This window comes from Dicentrarchus labrax, unplaced genomic scaffold, assembly GCF_905237075.1.
Source record: "Dicentrarchus labrax unplaced genomic scaffold, dlabrax2021, whole genome shotgun sequence".
NCBI classification, from domain to species: Eukaryota; Metazoa; Chordata; class Actinopteri; family Moronidae; genus Dicentrarchus; species Dicentrarchus labrax.
The window spans coordinates 1-21604 of NW_026136855.1; the positions used below are offsets into that span (position 1 = coordinate 1).

General features: G+C 36.8%; 3 protein-coding genes across 11 annotated transcripts; 1 reads left to right on the forward strand and 2 right to left on the reverse strand.

The window, feature by feature from the left end:
- Window positions 1–262: 262 nt before the first annotated feature.
- On the reverse strand, window positions 263–9227 carry LOC127360200 (butyrophilin subfamily 1 member A1-like). 9 transcript variants are annotated; one of them, XR_007883339.1, is made up of 4 exons: window positions 9143–9209; window positions 2116–2209; window positions 1290–1394; window positions 263–1121 (listed from the first exon to the last, which is right to left on the reverse strand). XR_007883339.1 is itself a non-coding variant. In XM_051394490.1 (4 exons), exons 2-4 carry the CDS (start codon window positions 8499–8501, stop codon window positions 6957–6959), a joined length of 765 nt encoding a protein of 254 aa, XP_051250450.1. In that variant the 5' UTR covers window positions 8502–8510; window positions 9143–9227; the 3' UTR covers window positions 6554–6956. The 9 variants fall into 9 exon arrangements, 1 of the variants encoding a protein (XP_051250450.1); XR_007883341.1 differs by having other exon boundaries at window positions 2116–2212; window positions 9143–9208; XR_007883345.1 differs by lacking the exon at window positions 9143–9209 and adding an exon at window positions 5051–5120 and having other exon boundaries at window positions 263–1118; window positions 2116–2212.
- A 1131-nt stretch (window positions 9228–10358) lies between these two features.
- On the forward strand, window positions 10359–16133 carry LOC127360199 (low affinity immunoglobulin gamma Fc region receptor II-a-like). The gene is made up of 9 exons (XM_051394489.1): window positions 10359–10395; window positions 10700–10753; window positions 10904–11164; window positions 11264–11509; window positions 12344–12505; window positions 12908–12952; window positions 13216–13290; window positions 13548–13643; window positions 14088–16133. The coding sequence occupies exons 1-9, from the start codon at window positions 10365–10367 to the stop codon at window positions 14093–14095; spliced, it is 978 nt and encodes a 325-aa protein (XP_051250449.1). The 5' UTR covers window positions 10359–10364; the 3' UTR covers window positions 14096–16133.
- Window positions 16134–18625: 2492 nt separating this feature from the next.
- LOC127360201 (butyrophilin subfamily 1 member A1-like) lies at window positions 18626–20173 on the reverse strand. Its single transcript, XM_051394492.1, has 3 exons — window positions 19552–20173; window positions 19328–19453; window positions 18626–18861 (listed from the first exon to the last, which is right to left on the reverse strand). Exons 1-3 carry the CDS (start codon window positions 19880–19882, stop codon window positions 18803–18805), a joined length of 516 nt encoding a protein of 171 aa, XP_051250452.1. The 5' UTR covers window positions 19883–20173; the 3' UTR covers window positions 18626–18802.
- Between the last annotated feature and the right edge of the window lie 1431 nt (window positions 20174–21604).

Consider the following 21604-nt stretch of genomic DNA (forward strand, 5'->3'; position numbering starts at 1 on the left):
TTTGTTCATTCCAATAAAGCCCTTTAAATTTGAGAGAGAAAGAAAAGAAGCTGCTGTCAAAATCCAAACTGTTTTTGCTTTTGTTTCTCTTAGCCAACATGTAAGCCGCCCTTCCTTTCTTGGCGCACTCTACCCAATACCCAAAAATTGCTTACAAAAAGTCCCCCAACTTGCATTTTCAGGTTAAAGCAGGAAGAAGATAATTCCCTTAAAAAGAAATGATCATTCAAAAGTGATGCAGTCAAAGAAAGAGCTCTTCAAAGATGGAAATAAACTGTTATTTATTGAGTTTAAAGGTCCATTGTTGACATTACATTACATATTACAATATTATTTTACATGCCTTTTATATAACATGATGTTTTCCAGGTCTCTGTCAAAGAATTTATGTATGATTATTGGGTTCATCATTAACATTATCAAGCAACAAAGGAAACATAGAATAAAGCACATTGTGAATTTGACATGCTGCCCTGAACTCAGGAGGGTCTTAGGCTTTGTCCTCAAATAGTTAACACATGAAAGGAATCTGGGTGTCTTTGACATTCAGAAAAAAAAACATAAAATAAACTCTGTTATTAGTAGTAATTTTATGCAGACAACAACATCTCATACGTATTGATTCTGAATTACACATAGGGCTTCAGCTAACGTAACCTAATAATGTGAACTACAGTAACGGTGTTAAGGTGGAAATAATCAGGATTAACTGTTGAACGGACGCAGGTCTCTGAGGCGTGCTTCAGTTCTCGCCTGACGTTGTTTCAGTTTACTGTTCATCTCCTCTATATCCTGCAGTATTTTATCTGTGATCATTTGCTGCGTATCAAGTGTTTCCTTTCTTTCTTCCAGTTTCTTCTTTGTCTCTATTAGGGTTGTTTTTTCTCTTAAGTATTCATCTGCTCTGTTCACTGCCCTTTCTTTCTCACTGTTTGTTATTGAAACCTCTACAGACTCAATCTTACTTTTGCTCTCTTTTATGTCTCTCTCTACTTCCTTCAACTGCAATTTGATTAGTTTTCTTTGTTTCTTCTCTTCCTTCTTCACTTCTTCTGATGTAGCAATTATAATGTTCACTTCATCCAGTTCTTCCTCAAGCCATGCCACTTCCTCCCTTTCTCCTTAACAAGACACAGAAGCACACCAGAAAGATCATGACAAACTGAAGCGTAAATTAGTCCATCTTTGTTGCAATTTAAAAATCCAATATTTGATAATGAACACTAATGTTTGGACTGCTATTGTATAACATGACATTCAGAAATTAGTAAAATCAAATTGTGACTCACTTTTTTTTTCTTGTTTCGTTTCCCACATTGCAAAGCAGAAGCTACAAACCACACATGCCACACCAATGCTGATACAACTGGGAAGTGAAGTGTTGAATGGATCAGCTGGAATAATAAAACACAGACAAACAGTGAGGAAATATATTTGGCCCAAATATATGAGATGCTGTTTTATGGATAAGAGTTTGGTGTTAAATGTATAATACCATTTCTATTATTAGTACTTACTATTGTAACACTTATTCACAGATGTTCAACACTAACAGGCGGTACAGCTTAAACATTTTGCATATTGATGAAATTATCAGACATCTTGCAATCCATAAGAATAAAGCAGAACATGTATCTCTTCCTGCATGCTGTCTCTCAGTGTACTGAGCTTCATCTGTTTCTGATGAACTCGTCACTAATCCTGGTGGAAAAAAATAAGATATGACCACAAATCTTCACCATCCTCCTCATATCAAATTTATATCACAGAGTTTATAGCGGATGCTAATTCTTAATACGCCATCTCTGTGTGTACATGCACACACACACAGCACACACACACACACATAATCTGCAAGACTTGGCTTGGGAACTAGCCGGCGGTCGACTTAAGTCCAGCATGAACCATAGAAATTTTTGAAGTGCCCTTGAGCAAGGCACTGAAGCTCTAACTGCTGAGGCACCTGAATATGTGACAGCCCCATCACACAGACATCTCTCCACAATCAGTGCATGTCTTTAGGTGCTGTGTGTGGGTGTCCATATATTAATGATGACAATGGTGTGGTGAAACACCAGTGTGTTACTGATGTGTTTTTTGTGTTTTGTACATTACCTGAACAACAGAATATTATTAGTAAAATGACAGTAATTCCTCCTCCGAAAAGGAATTTATTTGACATCCTCCGCTTCAGTATCCACATCCTGGTCTTCTGAAAACAGAGATAACATAGTTGTGCAATCAAAGTAAAAAGCATTCTGAAGGGGCTACAATCTACAATCAGTGTTAACTAAATACAAAAATATCTTGTCAACCATTAGGTGAGTATCAAATAAGTGTAACAGATAAATTACAGTGTTGGTTCAGACCTCTGTGGAAATAAAGCCCCAAATCCCTCTAACATGAAAAGTTCAGCCTTTAAATAATTCTACCTCAATTTTTAAAATTGAAATTACTCTTTATTTCATCAAGCATAGATATATCAAAATGAAATAAAAGATCAAGTTCACACAGCAGACTGACTCCAGCAACGACACTTTAATGTATTGATCCAAACGTGCATCGAAAGCTCACGCTGTTACAAAAGACATTGTTCCATTCTGCCACGAAAATATTGGAAATGATTTTAGGGATGGGTCATAGTATTAACACACATAAGCATTTCCAACACAATATTAAATATGTATTATTATTATTAAGTGCTGTTAGTCATACAAACATACTTTGTAGAGAAAATGCTTTCTTCTGTAGTAAGATTTGCTTTTGTCTCACTATTCATACTTTGCACGTGACGTCACAGCTACTAGCTGGCGGGCAAGAACATCGTTCTCCAGCAACGGAACCCAGTAAACTAATCAAGGATCTCACCAGGACGTCGCCAGTTTTACTGTAGAGAAGTATATATATATATATATCATATGTACGTGATTTGATTTGATGAGAAGAAGAATACATGTTACTGTTGTACTGCGTCTACTTACTTACAGTTACTTTGCATACATAACGTTACTATGGTACAGTTATTACTACTACATTAACGTTACAACCTAACAGATTACTAACAGGATTAAAGACATTTCACTGCTCCAGCTGCTCTTGTCTGTTGTCTGATGCTATGTGGAGTGGATGAGCAGGTAGGCTACAATGTTTGACATCCTGTTAGCCATATATGATACAGTCTGGTTGGCATAAGGTTTTTTAAACTAACGTTACTTATCAAGCTGTCATTGGCGGCAGGCAGGGTGTACATATTCAGATAAAGACTTCAGATGTCACTTTGTGTAGAGCTTCAAACATGCAAACATTCGCAAACGTTAGGTGATGTTCACCTCCCATACGACAGCGTTGTTAACCCATCCACTCTTGAAGAAAGATAGCTATCTGTACTTTTGTAGACTTTCATTTTTTACGGATATATGAAAATATATATGTTTCTTGCCCGCCAGGTAACCATGGTAACCACGTGACTGCAAAGTATAAAAAAAACTTGCAAGAATAGAATGTTATAAACTAAACTAAAATATCATATCTTGTAAAATATTACAAGAACAGATTTTTCAGAAGCCCACATACCTGATGTGCCTTGAACAATCGTGTCACCACAGAGTAAGAGTAAGGAGCACGGCCCTATAATATAATAATTTGTAACCCTGTGATTAAGGTGTGTTCACTTCGTGTTTTCTTGCTGATTACAGGCACATTCATGTCATGAAAATTAATCCAAAGATGAATATAAATTTAGTTTTAGGATGATTATCAACATTCATTGATGAATACTGCTTCACTTTTTTTATTTATTCATAATTTTAATGCTAAATTACTTGTATTTTAACAGCTGTACGTTGTACTTTGTACCAGCTGGCTGTTATCTGAGTACCTATCATATAAAATATTATACTCTAAACTGAAACACACCCCATTTATGATTGGGAAGTTCATGTAACAATAAAACCTCTCTCTAGGGGATTGGCCCTTTGTGTGTGAATTAATTATGAGCGTCTGCCAGTTTATGAATGCGTGAGTGGGTGAACGTGGCATGTAGTGTCAAGCACTATATATGTACAGTCCATTTATTTTTCAATTTATGTTTGTTTCATTGCCATGACTCATGAAGACACATCCATAGAACATATGTAAAATAAAATAGTGGGTTGTGTGAACCCTGAACAATGACTGAAGGCCTGATGGCAGTTTGCCTCAGTGCTGTGTAACTTTTAAATTCAGCCTTATATGGATTGTTGGATTGTGTACACTTGGGGATAATAAAACAGTGTACACAGCACCACATATTTTATACCTGCTTTCCCTGGACATTCAATTTAAGGCACAATGTATTCTGCAGTGGATCAGCAACTATTATTTATGTCTTCCTACATTTTGTGCCTGTAATAAAAAAAGCCATAAAACATGAAAACGTGAATGTTTATGTGATCAAAATCTTAATTAGAATTAAAATGATATGTCATTAAACAATAAAAAAATCTAAATTGAGCTTTATAATAGTAATAATAATAATTAATAATATAAAATAAAACTGCTCAAATAAGTAGAAAAGAGATTTTGACTTTAGACAGAAAAAAGAAACTCAAACTCCAAAAACCACAAAGAAGAGTTAATTACCAGCACATTCCCAGTGTCTTATGTGTACTGGACAATAAACTAACATACATCATAATCAGAAACCTACTCATCGGCCATTTGCACACTCACACGCTTATGAATCTAAAATGGCTCCAGCGACATTTCAAAGGTTACACTTTAATGCGTTTTGCTCTCCGTAGTGTAATAATACTGTGGGAACTACGTTTCATACTTTTAATAAATATATATATTTCTAATTTGAAGCGTTTTCTCAGTGTTTTGAAATTGTAATTTTTACTCCACAGTTTTGAGTTCCCAAACACAGAACATTCTCCGACTAAAAATCTTGTTTTGTTGCAGTTAAAATACGACAACCCAATGGGAGAGGAGGGAAGATAACAATGTTGCAACTGCAGAAGCAGCATTGATCAGCTCCCTAAAATATAAAAGTTACTGAAAGTGAACATACCTGTTACAGTAGATCGCTGTGTTCCTGTTCCAGTTTATTCCTGATGAACGCAGCCTAACGGCCAAAGTCCTCACATGTGCTCCTGTGTACTTTGACCCCACTCATAATAAAATATGTGTTCCTTTAGTGAGCATATTAGCTATACGGCTGAAATATTCATTTAGAGGCAGAATATATTGTACAGTAAATGCATGTATCTTTGCTGTTGTCCTGCATGTCCATAAAAATTGTAATACCAATTGTGTGTATGTGTTTCTGTTAGTATTTATACTCATTTGTCTTCCACTTACAGTTTGTCTTTTGGTATATTATTTTAATTTCTACATAAACATAATTTCTTTACCAAAACATTTTTTAGATTTTATCATAGTTTGTTAGTTTATTCTCAATGCCCCACGTTGATGGAGAAGGATGCAGCTGTGACCTTGCAGACCCCCCTAACCATGCAATGTGTACACAACTTGGTTGGAACTGGGACTTGGCTTTGGAACCGGAGGGTCGCCGGTTCAAATCCCACAGACCACAATATGAAGTGTGGACTGGTAGCTGGAGAGGTGCCAGTTTCACCTCCTGTGCACTGCCGAGGTTCCCTTGAGCAAGGCAACCTAACCCCAAGAAACTGCTCATGTGAGAATAAAAAATAATTTCCCCAATAGGGGATTAATAAAGTATATGAAAATAATAATAATAATAATAATAATAATAATAATAATAATAATAATAATAATAATAATAACAATAATAAATGTATCAAATTGATCAACTATTAACAAAAATAATGAAAACAAACTTGTTTTGATGCACAACAATGTTTGACTTTCAGCACAAATTGTTGCACTGCTAATAAAACCAGGTGGCTTTGGGAAACAAAACAGTTTCAAAAAGCTATTTTAGCAACTATTAAGAAAAAATAATGATAAAGAAATATGAACTGTGTTAGCCTTACTGCTAAAACTACATTTATGCATTAAGTTTCATATTAACATCAAAATGTAGGAATTATAATTTATTTCATAATTTGTGTGGCATTATACCTTAAAAGGTGCGTAAATATGTTTATGAATTTAAAACAATTATTAAAATTAACTTCCTTAATGTTCATACTGTAGCTTCAGCTAAATTTATATTGTTGGGCCTGCACATTGCCAACATTTGAGGACTATAGAGAAACAGAGAGAGACAGAGAGAGAGAGACAGAGAGAGAGAGAGAGAGAGAGAGAGAGAGAGAGAGAGAACATGTTTTTGTTCATGCTAATAAAGCCCTTTAAATTTGAGAGAGAAAGAAAAGAAGCTGCTGTCAAAATCCAAACTGTTTTTGCTTTTGTTTCTCTGAGCCAACATGTAAGCCGCCCTTCCTTTCTTGGCGCACTCAACCCAATACCCAAAAATTGCTTACAAAAAGTCCCCCAACTTGCATTTTCAGGTTAAAGCAGGGAGAAGATAATTCCCTTAAAAAGAAATGATCATTCAAAAGTGATGCAGTCAAAGAAAGAGCTCTTCAAAGATGGAAATAAACTGTTATTTATTGAGTTTAAAGGTCCATTGTTGACATTACATTACATATTACAATATTATTTTACATGCCTTTTATATAACATGATGTTTTCCAGGTCTCTGTCAAAGAATTTATGTATGATTATTGGGTTCATCATTAACATTATCAAGCAACAAAGGAAACATAGAATAAAGCACATTGTGAATTTGACATGCTGCCCTGAACTCAGGAGTGTCTTAGGCTTTGTCCTCAAATAGTTGACATATGAAAGGAATCTGGGTGTCTTTGACTCCACTTTTTTAGAATTCAGAAAAAAAAAAAAACATAAAATAAACTCTGTTATTAGTAGTAATTTTATGTAGACAACAACATCTCATACGTATTGATTCTGAATTACACATAGGGCTTCAGCTAACGTAACCTAATAATGTGAACTACAGTACCGGTGTTAAGGTGGAAATAATCAGGATTAACTGTTGAACGGACGCAGGTCTCTGAGGCGTGGTTGATGTCCTTCTGTTGGACTCTACAGGTGAAGTTGTTGCTGTGTCTCTTCTCCACAGTCACTCTGCTGCTGACAGTATAGAGGTCATCAGGACCTCTGACTGTCTCTGTAGGTCCAGCAGAGAGGAGGTTTCCCTCACCGTCCAGCCAGACCACCTCAGGCTCTGGATACCAGCCTTTAGACTCACACTGTAGAACCCCTGCATTGCTGCTTATGTTAATCCCAGTTATAACAGGTGAGGAGACAGAGCCTGGTGACAGGAGAAACAAATGCTGTAAGAGTCTCCCTTCAACATCGTTGCTCACAAGGAATTACAGGGGGAAATATCTGGATCATATAACTGTAACTGTATATTTACAATAAAGATGATCAATTACAATATTTGTGTATATATTTAAATCTACAGACAGTTATTGTCTGTTGTTAATCTACAGTTTATATGTACAATTACAGTAATTTAATCTATCACACAATAATGTAAATTTACAGGAATTACACAACATAACACAACAATACAGTAAAAATGGTAAATGACAAGAAATCATTGTGACTATTCAGTAATTTAACAAAAAATTAAAAATGTTTTTTACATTGTGACGGTTACTGTAAAAACACACTACATTAATGTTATTTGTATTCATATTACTGTAGAATTATTTTTGTATGCTACTAATTGAATTCTCCAATTAGTCAGTAATTGACTGTAAAAGTCCAATAATATATTTTACACCATTATATTAAAATTAACAGGCTCCTATTTACTCAGTTACGCAAATAAACTGCATAAGTCACAACCGAAGTGGAGCCTGCAGCGAACCACTGAAATGCACATGGTGGCTTTTATGTGAAAGACATTCAAAGGTCAATTATATGACTGGAATATTTACTCACCAACAATAAGTTGCACAGTCGATTCTCTGCTGAGTTTTGGTATGAAGCATCTGTATGTTCCACCATCAGACACTTTTACTTTGGAGAGTCTCAGTGAAAGGTCTCCATGCTTCAGTTTGTCAGTGGACAGCGATGTCCTCCCTTTGTAAGACGGGTTTTGGTTCACCAGAAGATCTTGACCTTCATGCCACACGTGGACAAATCTGGGTTTCAGGTTAGGTCTCCCCCACTCTATAATCATAGAAACAGCATCTGCTGCAGGGTCCAGGCGGCACGGCAAGAGGATGTCCTCACCGACTAATGCTGCTACTGGAGGAGGTGGACCCCCAACCAGAGACTGACCTGAAGGACACAGGTATATTAAACGATGGTGCTCCCTAGCATCCGTTCTTACACATAATAAAAATGTCACAGTCCTATTTTTTTTTGGTTCAAAGGCTTTTTATTGTCATATGCAGCAATATAGAAGTTATGAAGTTACCTCCACAGCAGTGTGTAAGGAGGACGACAACAATGTGCTGGAAAACTTTAACAAACAGTTCATCTTTCAGGCAAAGCATCCTGGAGTTCTGAAAATGAATTGTAACAAAGAAAGGGAGAAGAAGAATGTTTATGTGATCAAAATCTTAATTAGAATTAAAATGATATGTCATTAAACAATAAAAAAATCTAAATTGAGCTTTATAATAGTAGTAATAATAATTAATAATTTAAAATAAAGCTGCTCAAATAAGTAGAAAAGAGATTTTGACTTTAGACAGAAAAAAAAGAAACTCAAACTCTAAAAACCACAAAGAAGAGTTAATTACCAGCACATTCCCAGTGTCTTATGTGTACTGGACAATAAACTAACATAAATCATAATCAGAAACCTACTCATCGGCCATTTGCACACTCACACGCTTATGAATCTAAAATGGCTCCGGTGACATTTCAAAGGTTACACTTTAATGCGTTTTGCTCTCCGTAGTGTAATAATACTGTGCGAACTACGTTTCATACTTTGAAGTGTTTTGAAATTGTAATTTTTACTCCACAGTTTGAGTTCAGAAGGCAGAACATTCTCCGACTAAAAATCTTGTTTTGTTGCAGTTAAAATATGACAACCCAATGGGAGGGGAGGGAAGTTAACAATGTTCCAACTGCAGAAGAAGCATTGATCAGCCTCCTAAAATATAAAAGTTACTGAAAGTGAACATACCTGTTACAGTAGATCGCTGTGTTCCTGTTCCAGTTTATTCCTGATGAACGCAGCCTAACGGCCAAAGTACTTACATGTGCTCCTGTGTACTTTGACCCCACTCATAATAAAATATGTGTTCCTTTAGTGAGCATATTAGCTATACGGCTGAAATATTCATTTAGAGGCAGAATATATTGTACAGTAAATGCATGTATCTTTGCTGTTGTCCTGCATGTCCATAAAAATTGTAATACCCATTGTGTGTATGTGTTTCTGTTAGTATTTATACTTCCTTGTCTTCCACTTACAGTTTGTCTTTTGGTATATTATTTTAATTTCTACATAAACATAATTTCTTTACCAAAACATTTTTTAGATTTTATCATAGTTTGTTAGTTTATTATCAATGCCCCACGTTGATGGAGAAGGATGCAGCTGTGACCTTGCAGACCCCCTAACCATGCCCGCTTGTACGCAACTTGGCTGGGACTGGGACTTGGCTTTGGAACCGGAGGGTCGCTGGTTCAAATCCCACATACCACAATATGGAGTGTGGACTGGTAGCTGGAGAGGTGCCAGTTTCACCTCCTGTGCACTGCCGAGGTGCCCTTGAGCAAGGCAACCTAACCCCAAGAAACTGCTCATGTGAGAATAAAAAAGAATTTCCCCAATAGGGGATTCATAAAGTATATGAAAATAAATAAATAAATAAATGTATCAAATTGATCAACTATTAATGAAAACAAACTTATTTTGATGCACAACAATGTTTGACTTTCAGCACAAATTGTAGCATTGCTAATAAAACCAGGTGGCTTAGGAAAACAAAACAGTTTAAAAAAGCTATTTTAGCAACTATTAAGCAAAAATAATGATAAAGAAATATGAACTGTGTTAGCCTTACTGCTAAATTTATGCATTAAGTTTCATATTTATTAACATCAAAATGTAGGAATTATAATTTATTTCATAATTTGTGTGGCATTATACCTTAAAAGGTGCATAAATATGTTTTATTAAACCAACAACCTTCTGATTAGTGGACGACCCGCTCTGCCTCTGAGCCACAGCCGCCCTTTCTTTTGCCTAAACACAGCACACTAGTTCAGTTTAATTTGGTCTGCATACAATAGTTCTGCTGTGGCTTCCTCTTTAGAAACTCAACAGGAAGGGGAGGGTCTTAGTTTCATACTTCAGTTGTATTTTAGTCTGATGTTCAGACAGTCAGCAGCAAGACAACATGGAGGCTAGATCTCTCTGCACCAGACTGTGTGAGTACTGACTCTGTCTTTGTATTAATATGTGAAATGAATCAATCAGAAATTATATGCTGATTGTTCGAAAGAAATCATAGCTCAATTAAAGCAAGTATTACCCTCTTCCTTCATTTAAAAAAAACTTGTTTTCTTTCTTGGGGGTCTTTCATGAACTAGCTGTGGTCCAGAATGCAATCATAGCACAACAGCGAAATGTATAGCTGGATGCAATGCTTTATTCATTTGAATTGTAAGTTTTACCAAAAATCATATGAGATCATCTGTATCTCCTATTAAGGTCTAATATCTGTCTCTCTAGGGTTACTGTTGCTTGCTGTACATGTTCAGAACTGTTGCTATGCTCAGAGAGATGGTAAGTAGCAGTTCTTTAATTCAGTGCATACAAACAGATCCTTTGTGTGTATTTAATAGTTTTGCTTCTGAACAGAACAGTATAAATCATTTTGTATGTGTGCGTCTTAAAATGGTTCTGGATCTCCCTCTCTCTCTGTCTCTGTCACAGATGCAGCGTTTCCTCACATTAATCCAAACAGGCTGCAGTTCTTTGAATATGACTCCATCTTTGTAAATTGTAAAAAGTTGGATTCCTCATCTGAATGGAGAGTAATGAGGAAGCTGAAGGAAGATTCCACAAACACTACCCGGTGGGGAAAATCAACAGGAGCCATTAGCATTAACCTTGCCTTCACATCAGACAGTGGAGAATACTGGTGTGAAAATGAAAAAGGGGAAAGAAGCAACAGCGTCAACATCACCGTCACTGGTATTTATCAACTACTGACTAAACTAAAAAAGCCACTGGGAGCATGCATAACAGCAAAGGTTTATATGAAAACTATTGACTTTTCTTCTCGTTGTTCAGCTGGCGATGTGATCCTGGAGAGTCCGGCTGTTCCTGTGATGGAGGGAGACACTGTGAGTCTCTACTGCAGAAACAAGAGGACTGCCTCCAACATCCCAGCTGATTTCTATAAAGATGGCCTCCTCAGTGCGACTGGATATAAAGGAAACTTCACCATCGATGGTGTTTCTGAATCTCACGAAGGCCTCTACAGGTGCAGCATCTCTGGAGCCGGGGACTCAGCGGAGAGCTGGCTGGCTGTCAGAGGTGAGAGAAAATAAAATAAAATCATTAATTTGTTGAAAGACCAGGCTTGTCTTTAGGATTTTTTAAAAATGTGAAATATCAGCCTGTTGTGAAATATATTAACTTGTGTAATACTAACTTTTGTTTTTGCAACTGAGTATGATATTCAGGGTGAGAAAAGATACACAAGTAAATATAATTTTTATTTAGCGGTGATAGCGGTACTCAGGATGTTAAAATTAAAATATTAAGTATTCATCCCCTTATAGGAAGAACTAATGTGGTCACTAAATTTCATAGCAACCTGCCCATAAAAGACAGATTCTGTCCATTGTTGATCTGTTGGTCCGAAGTAGGCACTTACAGGCAGGGTGCGAACTACAGAGGAGCCAGAGGGAAACTTGGCTCCTCTTAATGAGAAATGAGCTTCCCTGAAAACACGATTTGTAAAATATTGGGGGGTCTCTACAATATTGACAATAACTTATTTGTGCCGTGCATTTCTGTGTTTCTGTATTTTCATATCATGAATCATGCATAATATTAGACCATTATTTATCACACATCAATTCAGAAAAAACAAAACTATTAAATGACACTGAGTGCCAAATCACCAATAGAAGAAGATATACTTTTTAAATTCTCAATGGGATTATTCATTTATCAATTATCCATTTCTCTGTTTTGTAGTCAGCATAGTCACAGTCAGTTCTGTGAAGCAAATGCAAGTGCCCCAAACATTAAAATCGAAAGTTAGCTCCCCCAAAAGCCATGGTATAGTTCACAGACTGACGTAGACCTTTTGTGACCTCTGTTTTCTAAATGTCCACACCATCTTGTGTAATGATGTTACAGCACATATTACTCTATCACCTGAAGAGAGTCAAGAGAGTCCAGAGACATCTTCAAGCAACGGCTCCCCTCATCTCTTCATCATTTTATCAGTCGGTTTCACCATTTTGTGTTTGGCCCTATTGCTGTTGGTGGTGGGATTAATTCACTGTCGTAGAAAAGAAGGTAAAAAATATTTTTTGTTTGTATATGTATGAAAGTCTCTGTAATACAGTTCTGTTCTGTGCCAGTTCAGCCATGATGGCTTTGCATTTTCACATCTTCTTTTTTATTTTATATATGTATTGAATTTGCACACACACACACACACACACACACACACACACACACACACACACACAGAAGCAAGACATTTGATTAAATCAAATCATGCCAAAATGTGCCCCAAATAAACACCAGGCTGCACCGTCATGAAATTAACAGTGCAGCTATTCACCCTGAAGCTAAAACTATGCTAAAACCTTGAGCTACTGTCATGCTTTTTAACTTATTGTTGTTGTACTTATTTCATGATTTGTTATTATTATTATAACTTTTTGTTTGTTTTGGGGGTTTTTTGTATTGTAGTGGGCTGCTTTTCTTCGGAGGCAACAACACCAGGAACAGATTCAGGTGAGTCTATACAATACTGTATGTATCGTTTTTTGCAATTTGAATAACATAATATATCTTGACATATGAAATTTATTAAAAGTGGCTTCATACAGAATAATATTTAATTTTAATTTATAAATATTATTTTACTTTAAAGAAGCAAATAATTTGCTCAAATATTTTTTTTGCAATATGTTTTAGTCTGCATGATTATAAACTGATTATATTGCACAGACACATTCAGAATTATAGTTTTGCTTTTATTTGCATTTATGATTCAGTCCCTGGGGAGGGAAGTGTTGCTGATCCGAACATGGTGACATATGCTGTTGTTACAAAACATCGAAAGAAAATAGGTAAGATTATTATTAAGTATGTATAACATTGTTGGCGTTTACTAGCATTTGGTTTCGGGTGTTGAATTTGTCTGGATATAAATTTGTTTATAAATAAACTGGAGCTATAAATTAACTCATGTTCATGTACAGAAAAGAAAACAGGCCATACAATTAAGCCCTGTGGCACTCCACATGTCAGATTCTCATAAGACTATAAAACAAATTCATCTGATAGGTAATTGACTGAATTCATGTTTTGGTTTTTATACTAGCAGATCCAGGATCATCCAGCTGCTCAGCAAGACAAACATCTTCAGCAGGAGTCAGACCTAATTTAAGAGACAATGTTGCCATCTATTCTACAGTCCAATGTAAGTTGATATGTTTGATTGTGGGTAATGCAGAACAATTGCAAATATTTCCCTCCAGAGGTGGTGGAGGCCAAACCAGAGCACACATTGGACCATTGCAACCCTTCCCTGTGATGATAATGTTGTTCTGTGTCTGCTGGATGTGGATAGGCCATAATTTGTTGTAGCTATATCAAATATAACCTAATTTAGGATGCTTCACTGTGAAAAGTTTTTTTTTTTTTTTTTTTTTTTTTATCATTGAACAGAATCTTTCATTTTAAAATACAATATCAACAACCTGTTTTAATAATGGTTTGATTTCTAGTCTGCATAGTACTGGTGTACCTGTAAAAGAAGAAGATTACCATCTCTCTGTAGCCACTGATAATACACAGCTATATATGGGTATGTCTCATGATGACTCTTGAGCAAAGTTTAATTGGAATGTTTTGTGTCTTACAGGTTACTGACAGGAGAAACATCTGCCTAGGGTGGAGCATACAGATGCACTCTGTTTACACATGTAATAGAGGAAGTAAGACCAAATATATTACAGTAAACTCTTATTGATGTTCAACAACCATTCACAGAAAAATCAGTCAAAGAGGAGTAAACATAAAGACCACATTTCTTAGCACCTTCACAGTTTAGTGCGCTATGGACCTTTTTGTGTCTAATAAAGTCAATTTAATTTTTATATAATAAGTTAGTTGTTGTTGTTAGGGTCAGTCGATAAAAAGATGAAATATAGAAGCCCAGTTAGATGATTTTATTTTTTATTATAAACCTTCATCTGATGGCTTTTGCTAACGTGCAGCACCAGGATCTATTTTTAAGAGCGAGTGGTTCATCAGCAGTTAAACCACATTGTTGCATATGTCTGTTCACATGTCTGAAGCAACATGAAAATAGAGCTGCTGTGGCTTTAAAATACACTCGCTGTGGTCAGCTAACAGCACTCTGCTGTTCGAGCAGTTGGACCTGAAGCAGACACAGCTATAGATGTACACGCGTAACGTTCATATATCAAAGTTGTGGCAGTTACCAGTTTCTAATTTTTAAACAGTGTTCACGTCAGAGTCATAAATACAACTAGTAAAGTGTGATTCTCAAAGTCGGCCGAAGTGTGTTGTTAAATGCCATCAGACTCAAGCTAAAGTTTATTTGGCTGCACAGTAAGATAAATACTGTCCCTTACATCTCCACTATCTATCACACAGGATGTGAACATGGTATTAAACAATCCTCATCAGTGGGTAGTCTGTAAATATCAAATCATGTGGACTAAATAAAAAGCTCCTCTAGAAAAGCATCAGGGTGTAACTGATAAAATGATAATATGGATATATTGACCATCAACTTGGTACACTGGTTTATGTCTTTGTGAAACTGGTGATCACTTTGGTTGTAAATGGATAATAGTCACAATTCAAAGCTGGTTCTGTAGTGCAATGGAGACTCCTTTCCTTCCTGTGATGTAGGGTGATGTTGTGACTTCTAACATCTCAGTTTACTTCTATAAAAATGGCAGTAAACTCATCTATCCAGTGTTTGATGAAGGACTTCTTTAAATATATGATATCATTTTATAAATCTGTTTTGCACAGTAAATCACTTATTATTATTAAGGTTTTTTATCTTTTGGCTTGTGTGTATGACAATATTGTATTTCCTATTTGTCTTATTGAACTAATTCAACTTTTCTTATTTTTGTGATGCCTATTAGTAGATTCTTTCATTTGCTTTGACAACTGTTCATGATGAGATGAAGTTTCTCAAGAGGTGAAAACAGGTCAAGATATCTGTAGTGTTTTTAAACCATGTATCTATCTATGCCCTGTCTCATCAAACATCATACTTTATTTAATTGTGTTTAACCCTGGCTAACCCTGTGCAGAATAACCACACTGTCTCCACAGCTCTGTGATAAGACACTGTGGGTTTGTTTTAGCAGAGGTAGTTCCCACACAGAGAACTATGGTCATGTGGTTTAATGCAAACAACTGCTGGTTCTTTCCACTGCTGCAGAATAAAGGAGGAGCACCAAAGAGACAGACATGTGTTAGCATTCATTTTGAAGTTTATTCTGTCCTGTTTCTGGACATTTCTTCCATGTTTCACAAAGAAAGTCGACCTCCCACCCAAGAAAAGGACATAAAACAGAGTGACGCCTGCGAGCTGCAGGGCTATACACACGTCATGCCTCACTCTCTCTCACTCTAATCACAAACACACACTTCCCATTTGACGGCCTATTAACGCTGCTAAATTTCCCAGCTCTCCCTCTGCTCCATCAATGCTGCTGCTGCCCTGCATCAGTGTTGTCTGTTCTTTAAACCCCACCACTATTCCCAGCATCCACCTGCAGGTTTCGAGTGGGGGGTTTAAGGTATTTGCTCATCACTCCCCAATATCTCGATGGACACATGTCTGCAGGCAGTGAGTCTTACTATGTTGACCTACCGCAATAAACATTTCAAACAAGAGTTGTCTGACTGAAATACATTTATATCAGATATCAGTGACAGACACTGTAAAATACACAAATATACACAGTCCAGAGATCAACAGATAGATCAGCAGATATGGAATATAAAACAATTCTACAGACTACATCAGGAAATTAGGAAAATGCTGATACCTGAAAAACAAATTCATCTGATAGGTAATTGACTGAATTCATGTTTTGGTTTTTATACTAGCAGATCCAGGATCATCCAGCTGCTCAGCAAGACAAACATCTTCAGCAGGAGTCAGACCTAATTTAAGAGACAATGTTGCCATCTATTCTACAGTCCAATGTAAGTTGATATGTTTGATTGTGGGTAATGCAGAACAATTGCAAATATTTCCCTCCAGAGGTGGTGGAGGCCAAACCAGAGCACACATTGGACCATTGCAACCCTTCCCTGTGATGATAATGTTGTTCTGTGTCTGCTGGATGTGGATAGGCCATAATTTGTTGTAGCTATATCAAATATAACCTAATTTAGGATGCTTCACACTGTGAAAAGTTTTTTTTTTTTTTTTTTTTTATCATTGAACAGAATCTTTCATTTTAAAATACAATATCAACAACCTGTTTTAATAATGGTTTGATTTCTGGTCTGCATGTTACTGGTGTACCTGTAAAAGAAGAAGACTACCATCTCTCTATAGCCGCTGATAATACACAGCTATATATGGGTATGTCTCATGATGACTCTTGAGCAAAGTTTAATTGGAATGTTTTGTGTCTTACAGGTTACTGACAGGAGAAACATCTGCCTAGGGTGGAGCATACAGATGCACTCTGTTTACACATGTAATAGAGGAAGTAAGACCAAATATATTACAGTAAACTCTTATTAATGTTCAACAACCATTCACAGAAAAATCAGTCAAAGAGGAGTAAACATAAAGACCACATTTCTTAGCACCTTCACAGTTTAGTGCGCTATGGACCTTTTTGTGTCTAATAAAGTCAATATAATTTTTATATAATAAGAAAGTTGTTGTTGTTAGGGTCAGTCGATAAAAAGATGAAATATAGAAGCCCAGTTAGATGATTTTGTTTTTTATTATTAACCTTCATCTGATGGCTTTTGCTAACGTGCAGCACCAGGATCTATTTTTAAGAGCGAGTGGTTCATCAGCAGTTAAACCACATTGTTGCATATGTCTGTTCACATGTCTGAAGCAACATGAAAATAGAGCTGCTGTGGGTTTAAAATAAACTCGCTGTGGTCAGCTAACAGCACTGTTCGAGCAGTTGGACCTGAAGCAGACACAGCTATAGATGTACACGCGTAACGTTCATACATCAAAGTTGCGACATTTACCAGTTTCTAATTTTTAAACAGTGTTCACGTCAGAGTCATAAATACAACTAGTAAAGTGTGATTCTCAAAGTCGGCCGAAGTGTGTTGTTAAATGCCATCAGACTCAAGCTAAAGTTTATTTGGCTGCACAGTAAGATAAATACTGTCCTTACATCTCCACTATCTATCACACAGGATGTGAACATGGTATTAAACAATCCTCATCAGTGGGTAGAGTCTGTAAATATCAAATCATGTGGACCAAATAAAAAGCTCCTCTAGAAAAGCATCAGGGTGTAACTGATAAAATGATAATATGGATATATTGACCATCAACTTGGTACACTGGTTTATGTCTTTGTGAAACTGGTGATCACTTTGGTTGTAAATGTATAATAGTCACAATTCAAAGCTGGTTCTGTAGTGCAATGGAGACTCCTTTCCTTCCTGTGATGTAGGGTGATGTTGTGACTTCTAACATCTCAGTTTACTTCTATAAAAATGGCAGTAAACTCATCTATCCAGTGTTTGATGAAGGACTTCTTTAAATATATGATATCATTTTATAAATCTGTTTTGCACAGTAAATCACTTATTATTATTAAGATTTTTTATCTTTTGGCTTGTGTGTATGACGATATTGTATTTCCTATTTGTCTTATTGAACTAATTCAACTTTTCTTATTTTTGTGATGCCTATTAGTAGATTCTTTCATTTGCTTTGACAACTGTTCATGATGAGATGAAGTTTCTCAAGAGGTGAATACAGGTCAAGATATCTGTAGTGTTTTTAAACCATGTATCTGTCTATGCCCTGTCTCATCAAACATCATACTTTATTTAATTGTGTTTAACCCTAGCTAACCCTGTGCAGAATAACCACACTGTCTCCACAGCTCTGTGATAAAACACTGTGGGTTTGTTTTAGCAGAGGTAGTTCCCACACAGAGAACTATGGTCATGTGGTTTAATGCAAACAACTGCTGGTTGTTTCCACTGCTGCAGAATAAAGGAGGAGCACCAAAGAGACAGACATGTGTTAGCATTCATTTTGAAGTTTATTCTGTCCTGTTTCTGGACATTTCTTCCATGTTTCACAAAGAAAGTCGACCTCACATCCAAGAAAAGGACATAAAACAGAGTGACGCCTGCGAGCTGCAGGGCTATACACACGTCATGCCTCACTCTCTCTCACTCTAATCATAAACACACACTTCCCATTTGACGGCCTATTTAAGCTGCTAAATTTCCCAGCTCTCCCTCTGCTCCATCAATGTTGCTGCTGCCCTGCATCAGTGTTGTCTGTTCTGTAAACCCCACCACTATTCCCAGCATCCACCTGCAGGTTTCGAGTGGGGGGTTTAAGGTATTTGCTCATCACTCCCCAATATCTCGATGGACACATGTCTGCAGGCAGTGAGTCTTACTATGTTGACCTACCGCAATAAACATTTCAAACAAGAGTTGTCTGACTGAAATACATTTATATCAGATATCAGTGACAGACACTGTAAAATACACAAATATACACAGTCCAGAGATCAACAGATAGATCAGCAGATATGGAATATAAAACAATTCCACAGACTGCATCAGGAAATTAAGAAAATGTCTCACTTTTGGGCACAATAATCACAATAGTTATAAATCACAGTATTACAGTAAAAAGCAGTCGTTATTGAAAACACATTGCTCCTCTGAATCTCCTCCAGTTGCTCATTGACTGTCATGAGCCGCTCTCTCTCTGTTTTCAGTGTATGAATATAACAGGGAAGTATGTCGAATTTAGTTTAAAATTAATTTTCTTAAACTACACTTAATAACATTGTTTTACTCTGGGCTGATATACCCACAGAACTCTAACTCTAGTTTGTTCCAATCACAGTCACTAACAGTACTAACCTTTGGTTTGGTTTTTTCTCCATTTCCACAAAACAAAGGCAGCTGCAAGAATAAAAACGAGAACAGCAACCACTATAATGCCGATACGAGCAGCAGCAGAAGAAGATGTATCCACAAAGTAATCAGCTGAAATTGGAAAACAGCAACAGAATAATAGTCATATAAAACCAAAACTCTTCTGTTCAAGGCTGAGAAAATTAGGATATTAGAGAGTAAAAACCCACCTGAAACCTGGATCTCTATCTCTCTGGTCTGGTTGATGTTCTTCTGTTGGACTCTACAGGTGAAGCTGTTGCTGTGTCTCTTCTCCACAGTCACTCTGCTGCTGACAGTATAGAGGTCATCAGGACCTCTGACTGTCTCTGTAGGTCCAGCAGAGAGGAGGTTTCCCTCACCGTCCAGCCAGACCACCTCAGGCTCTGGATACCAGCCTTTAGACTCACACTGTAGAACCATGCTGCTGCTGTTTAGTTTCATCCCTGCAATGACCGGTGAGGAGACAGAACCTGGTGATGGCAGAGAGGAGACATTTTGAAAAACATACATTGCACACATTTATATACAGGGACAAGTCTACCATTAAAATAGAGTGATTTATATGTACACTGTTGTCCTGGTTAGACCGGATGTTTGAAGTATCCTGGTTATATTTTGCACATGTAAACACCTTATCCAGATTTCTGTAACCAAGACACACCTGCATGCAGCTGGTCAGGTTATGTATTTTAATGTTCCATGTAAACATCATATTAAAAAAACAATGCACATGTAAATGCTATTTTGGTGGATAAAATAGATGTAAGATGCCCTCTCCTGGTTAAATATGTAACTGTTGAAAAGCTGACCAATACTCCAGTTGATGATATTGTATTAGAAGTATTCACACTAAAACTGAAATCTAAAATGCATGAAGTAGTTTGTTTCAAAAGCTAGTGAACTAGAAATTAGACCTGATCTGAAATGTGTTGGACCTGAACAGAAACAAGGAGAGGGAGGCTATCTACCGCAGCAGCATGATGCTCTGCCAGATACAGAGAAACTGTGCACTTCACTTTTAAACTTTCTGAAAATATGCACATAAAAGATAGACCACTCACCAACGAGGGAGTTGAGGGAAAGTAGCATCTGTACATTCCTTTATCGGAGAGTTTCACTGCAGAGAGTTTCAGTTAAAGGTCTCCCTGCCTCAGATTCTCAATGGACAGCGATGTTCTTCCTTTGTAAGACGGGTTTTGGTTGACCAGAAAGTTTTTACCTTCATGCCACATGTGGACAAATCTGGGTTCCAGCTCAGGTCTCCCCCACTCCACACTCTTGGAAAAAACATCAGCTGCAGGTTCCAGGTGGCATGGCAAGGTGACGTCTTCACCAAGTAAAGTCACTATTGTTTGAGCTGGTCCAACCCCCAGAGACTGGCCTGGAAAGACACAGATTGTGAAATCCTACAATCAGAACTTGTGTACAGAATTACTGCTGACTGTGATAAGTGGTATTTTAAGTAAAAGAAGGACTTTTTTTATACTGTACTGCTTCACCTGGTGCTGATGTTTGTGTAAGTTACCTCTACATTCAGCCAGTAGAAGGAGAATCACGGTGACCAAAGCGCTGGAAGACCCGATAGGCTTAATGAACAGTTCATCATTCACACACAGCATCCTGGAGTTCTGGGGAAATATAAACAGATTTTAAATGTTAATTGCCAGAAAGAAAGAGCCAAAATGTTGACAATGATTAAATTAGCCATAGCTTTCGTCAGCTTCCAAACCAAATACAATAAATGCTCATAATCCCATCACATGCATGCAATTTAAATATAATGCAATATTAATATTGATTTATTTCTCTAAACTGATGCCAGAAAGGCATACATTTTATGCTGTAGCATTATGATTAAGATTAAGATTAAAATTAGATTAGATTAAGAGACCCATTCTAAACCAGAAGAACCAGCCAGACCATAAGTCCTCCTATACAATAAACCTGACATCTGCCAGACCACATCCACATTGCCACGTAAAGCATGATACACCACTCCTCACGGTGCTACTGGGCCAGAGCCTTATAGTGGCCGCTTACTGTATCTGTATCAGAAACTCATTTTCTGGCATTCTGAAGTTATACATTTTGGATTTGTTTCATTATAAAGGTTTTACGAATAAGTGAAACATTAAAAACAAGAAAAATTAGGAACCCCAAGAAAAGTGGTTTGAGATTCTGACCTTGAGGAGAAAAATGTCCAAACTTACCACCAATTTAACCAAGGTGACAACATATTTC

Coding starts and splice junctions, on each gene's coding strand:
- LOC127360201 (XM_051394492.1), bottom strand. CDS start 19,882: ATGTGTGCAATGTATGTTTTTCAAAATGTCTCCTCTCTGCCATCACCA. Junction 19,454..19,551: donor GATAGAGATCCAGGTTTCAG/GTGGGTTTTTAC, acceptor TTCCAATTTCAG/CTGATTACTTTGTGGATACA. Junction 18,862..19,327: donor GAGAAAAAACCAAACCAAAG/GTTAGTACTGTT, acceptor TTATTGCGGTAG/GTCAACATAGTAAGACTCAC.
- LOC127360199 (XM_051394489.1), top strand. CDS start 10,365: ATGGAGGCTAGATCTCTCTGCACCAGACTGT. Junction 10,396..10,699: donor ATCTCTCTGCACCAGACTGT/GTGAGTACTGAC, acceptor CTGTCTCTCTAG/GGTTACTGTTGCTTGCTGTA. Junction 10,754..10,903: donor TTGCTATGCTCAGAGAGATG/GTAAGTAGCAGT, acceptor TCTCTGTCACAG/ATGCAGCGTTTCCTCACATT.
- LOC127360200 (XM_051394490.1), bottom strand. CDS start 8,501: ATGCTTTGCCTGAAAGATGAACTGTTTGTTAAAGTTTTCCAGCACATT. Junction 8,284..8,422: donor CCTTACACACTGCTGTGGAG/GTAACTTCATAA, acceptor TGTGTCCTTCAG/GTCAGTCTCTGGTTGGGGGT. Junction 7,301..7,941: donor GACTGTGCAACTTATTGTTG/GTGAGTAAATAT, acceptor TCCTGTCACCAG/GCTCTGTCTCCTCACCTGTT.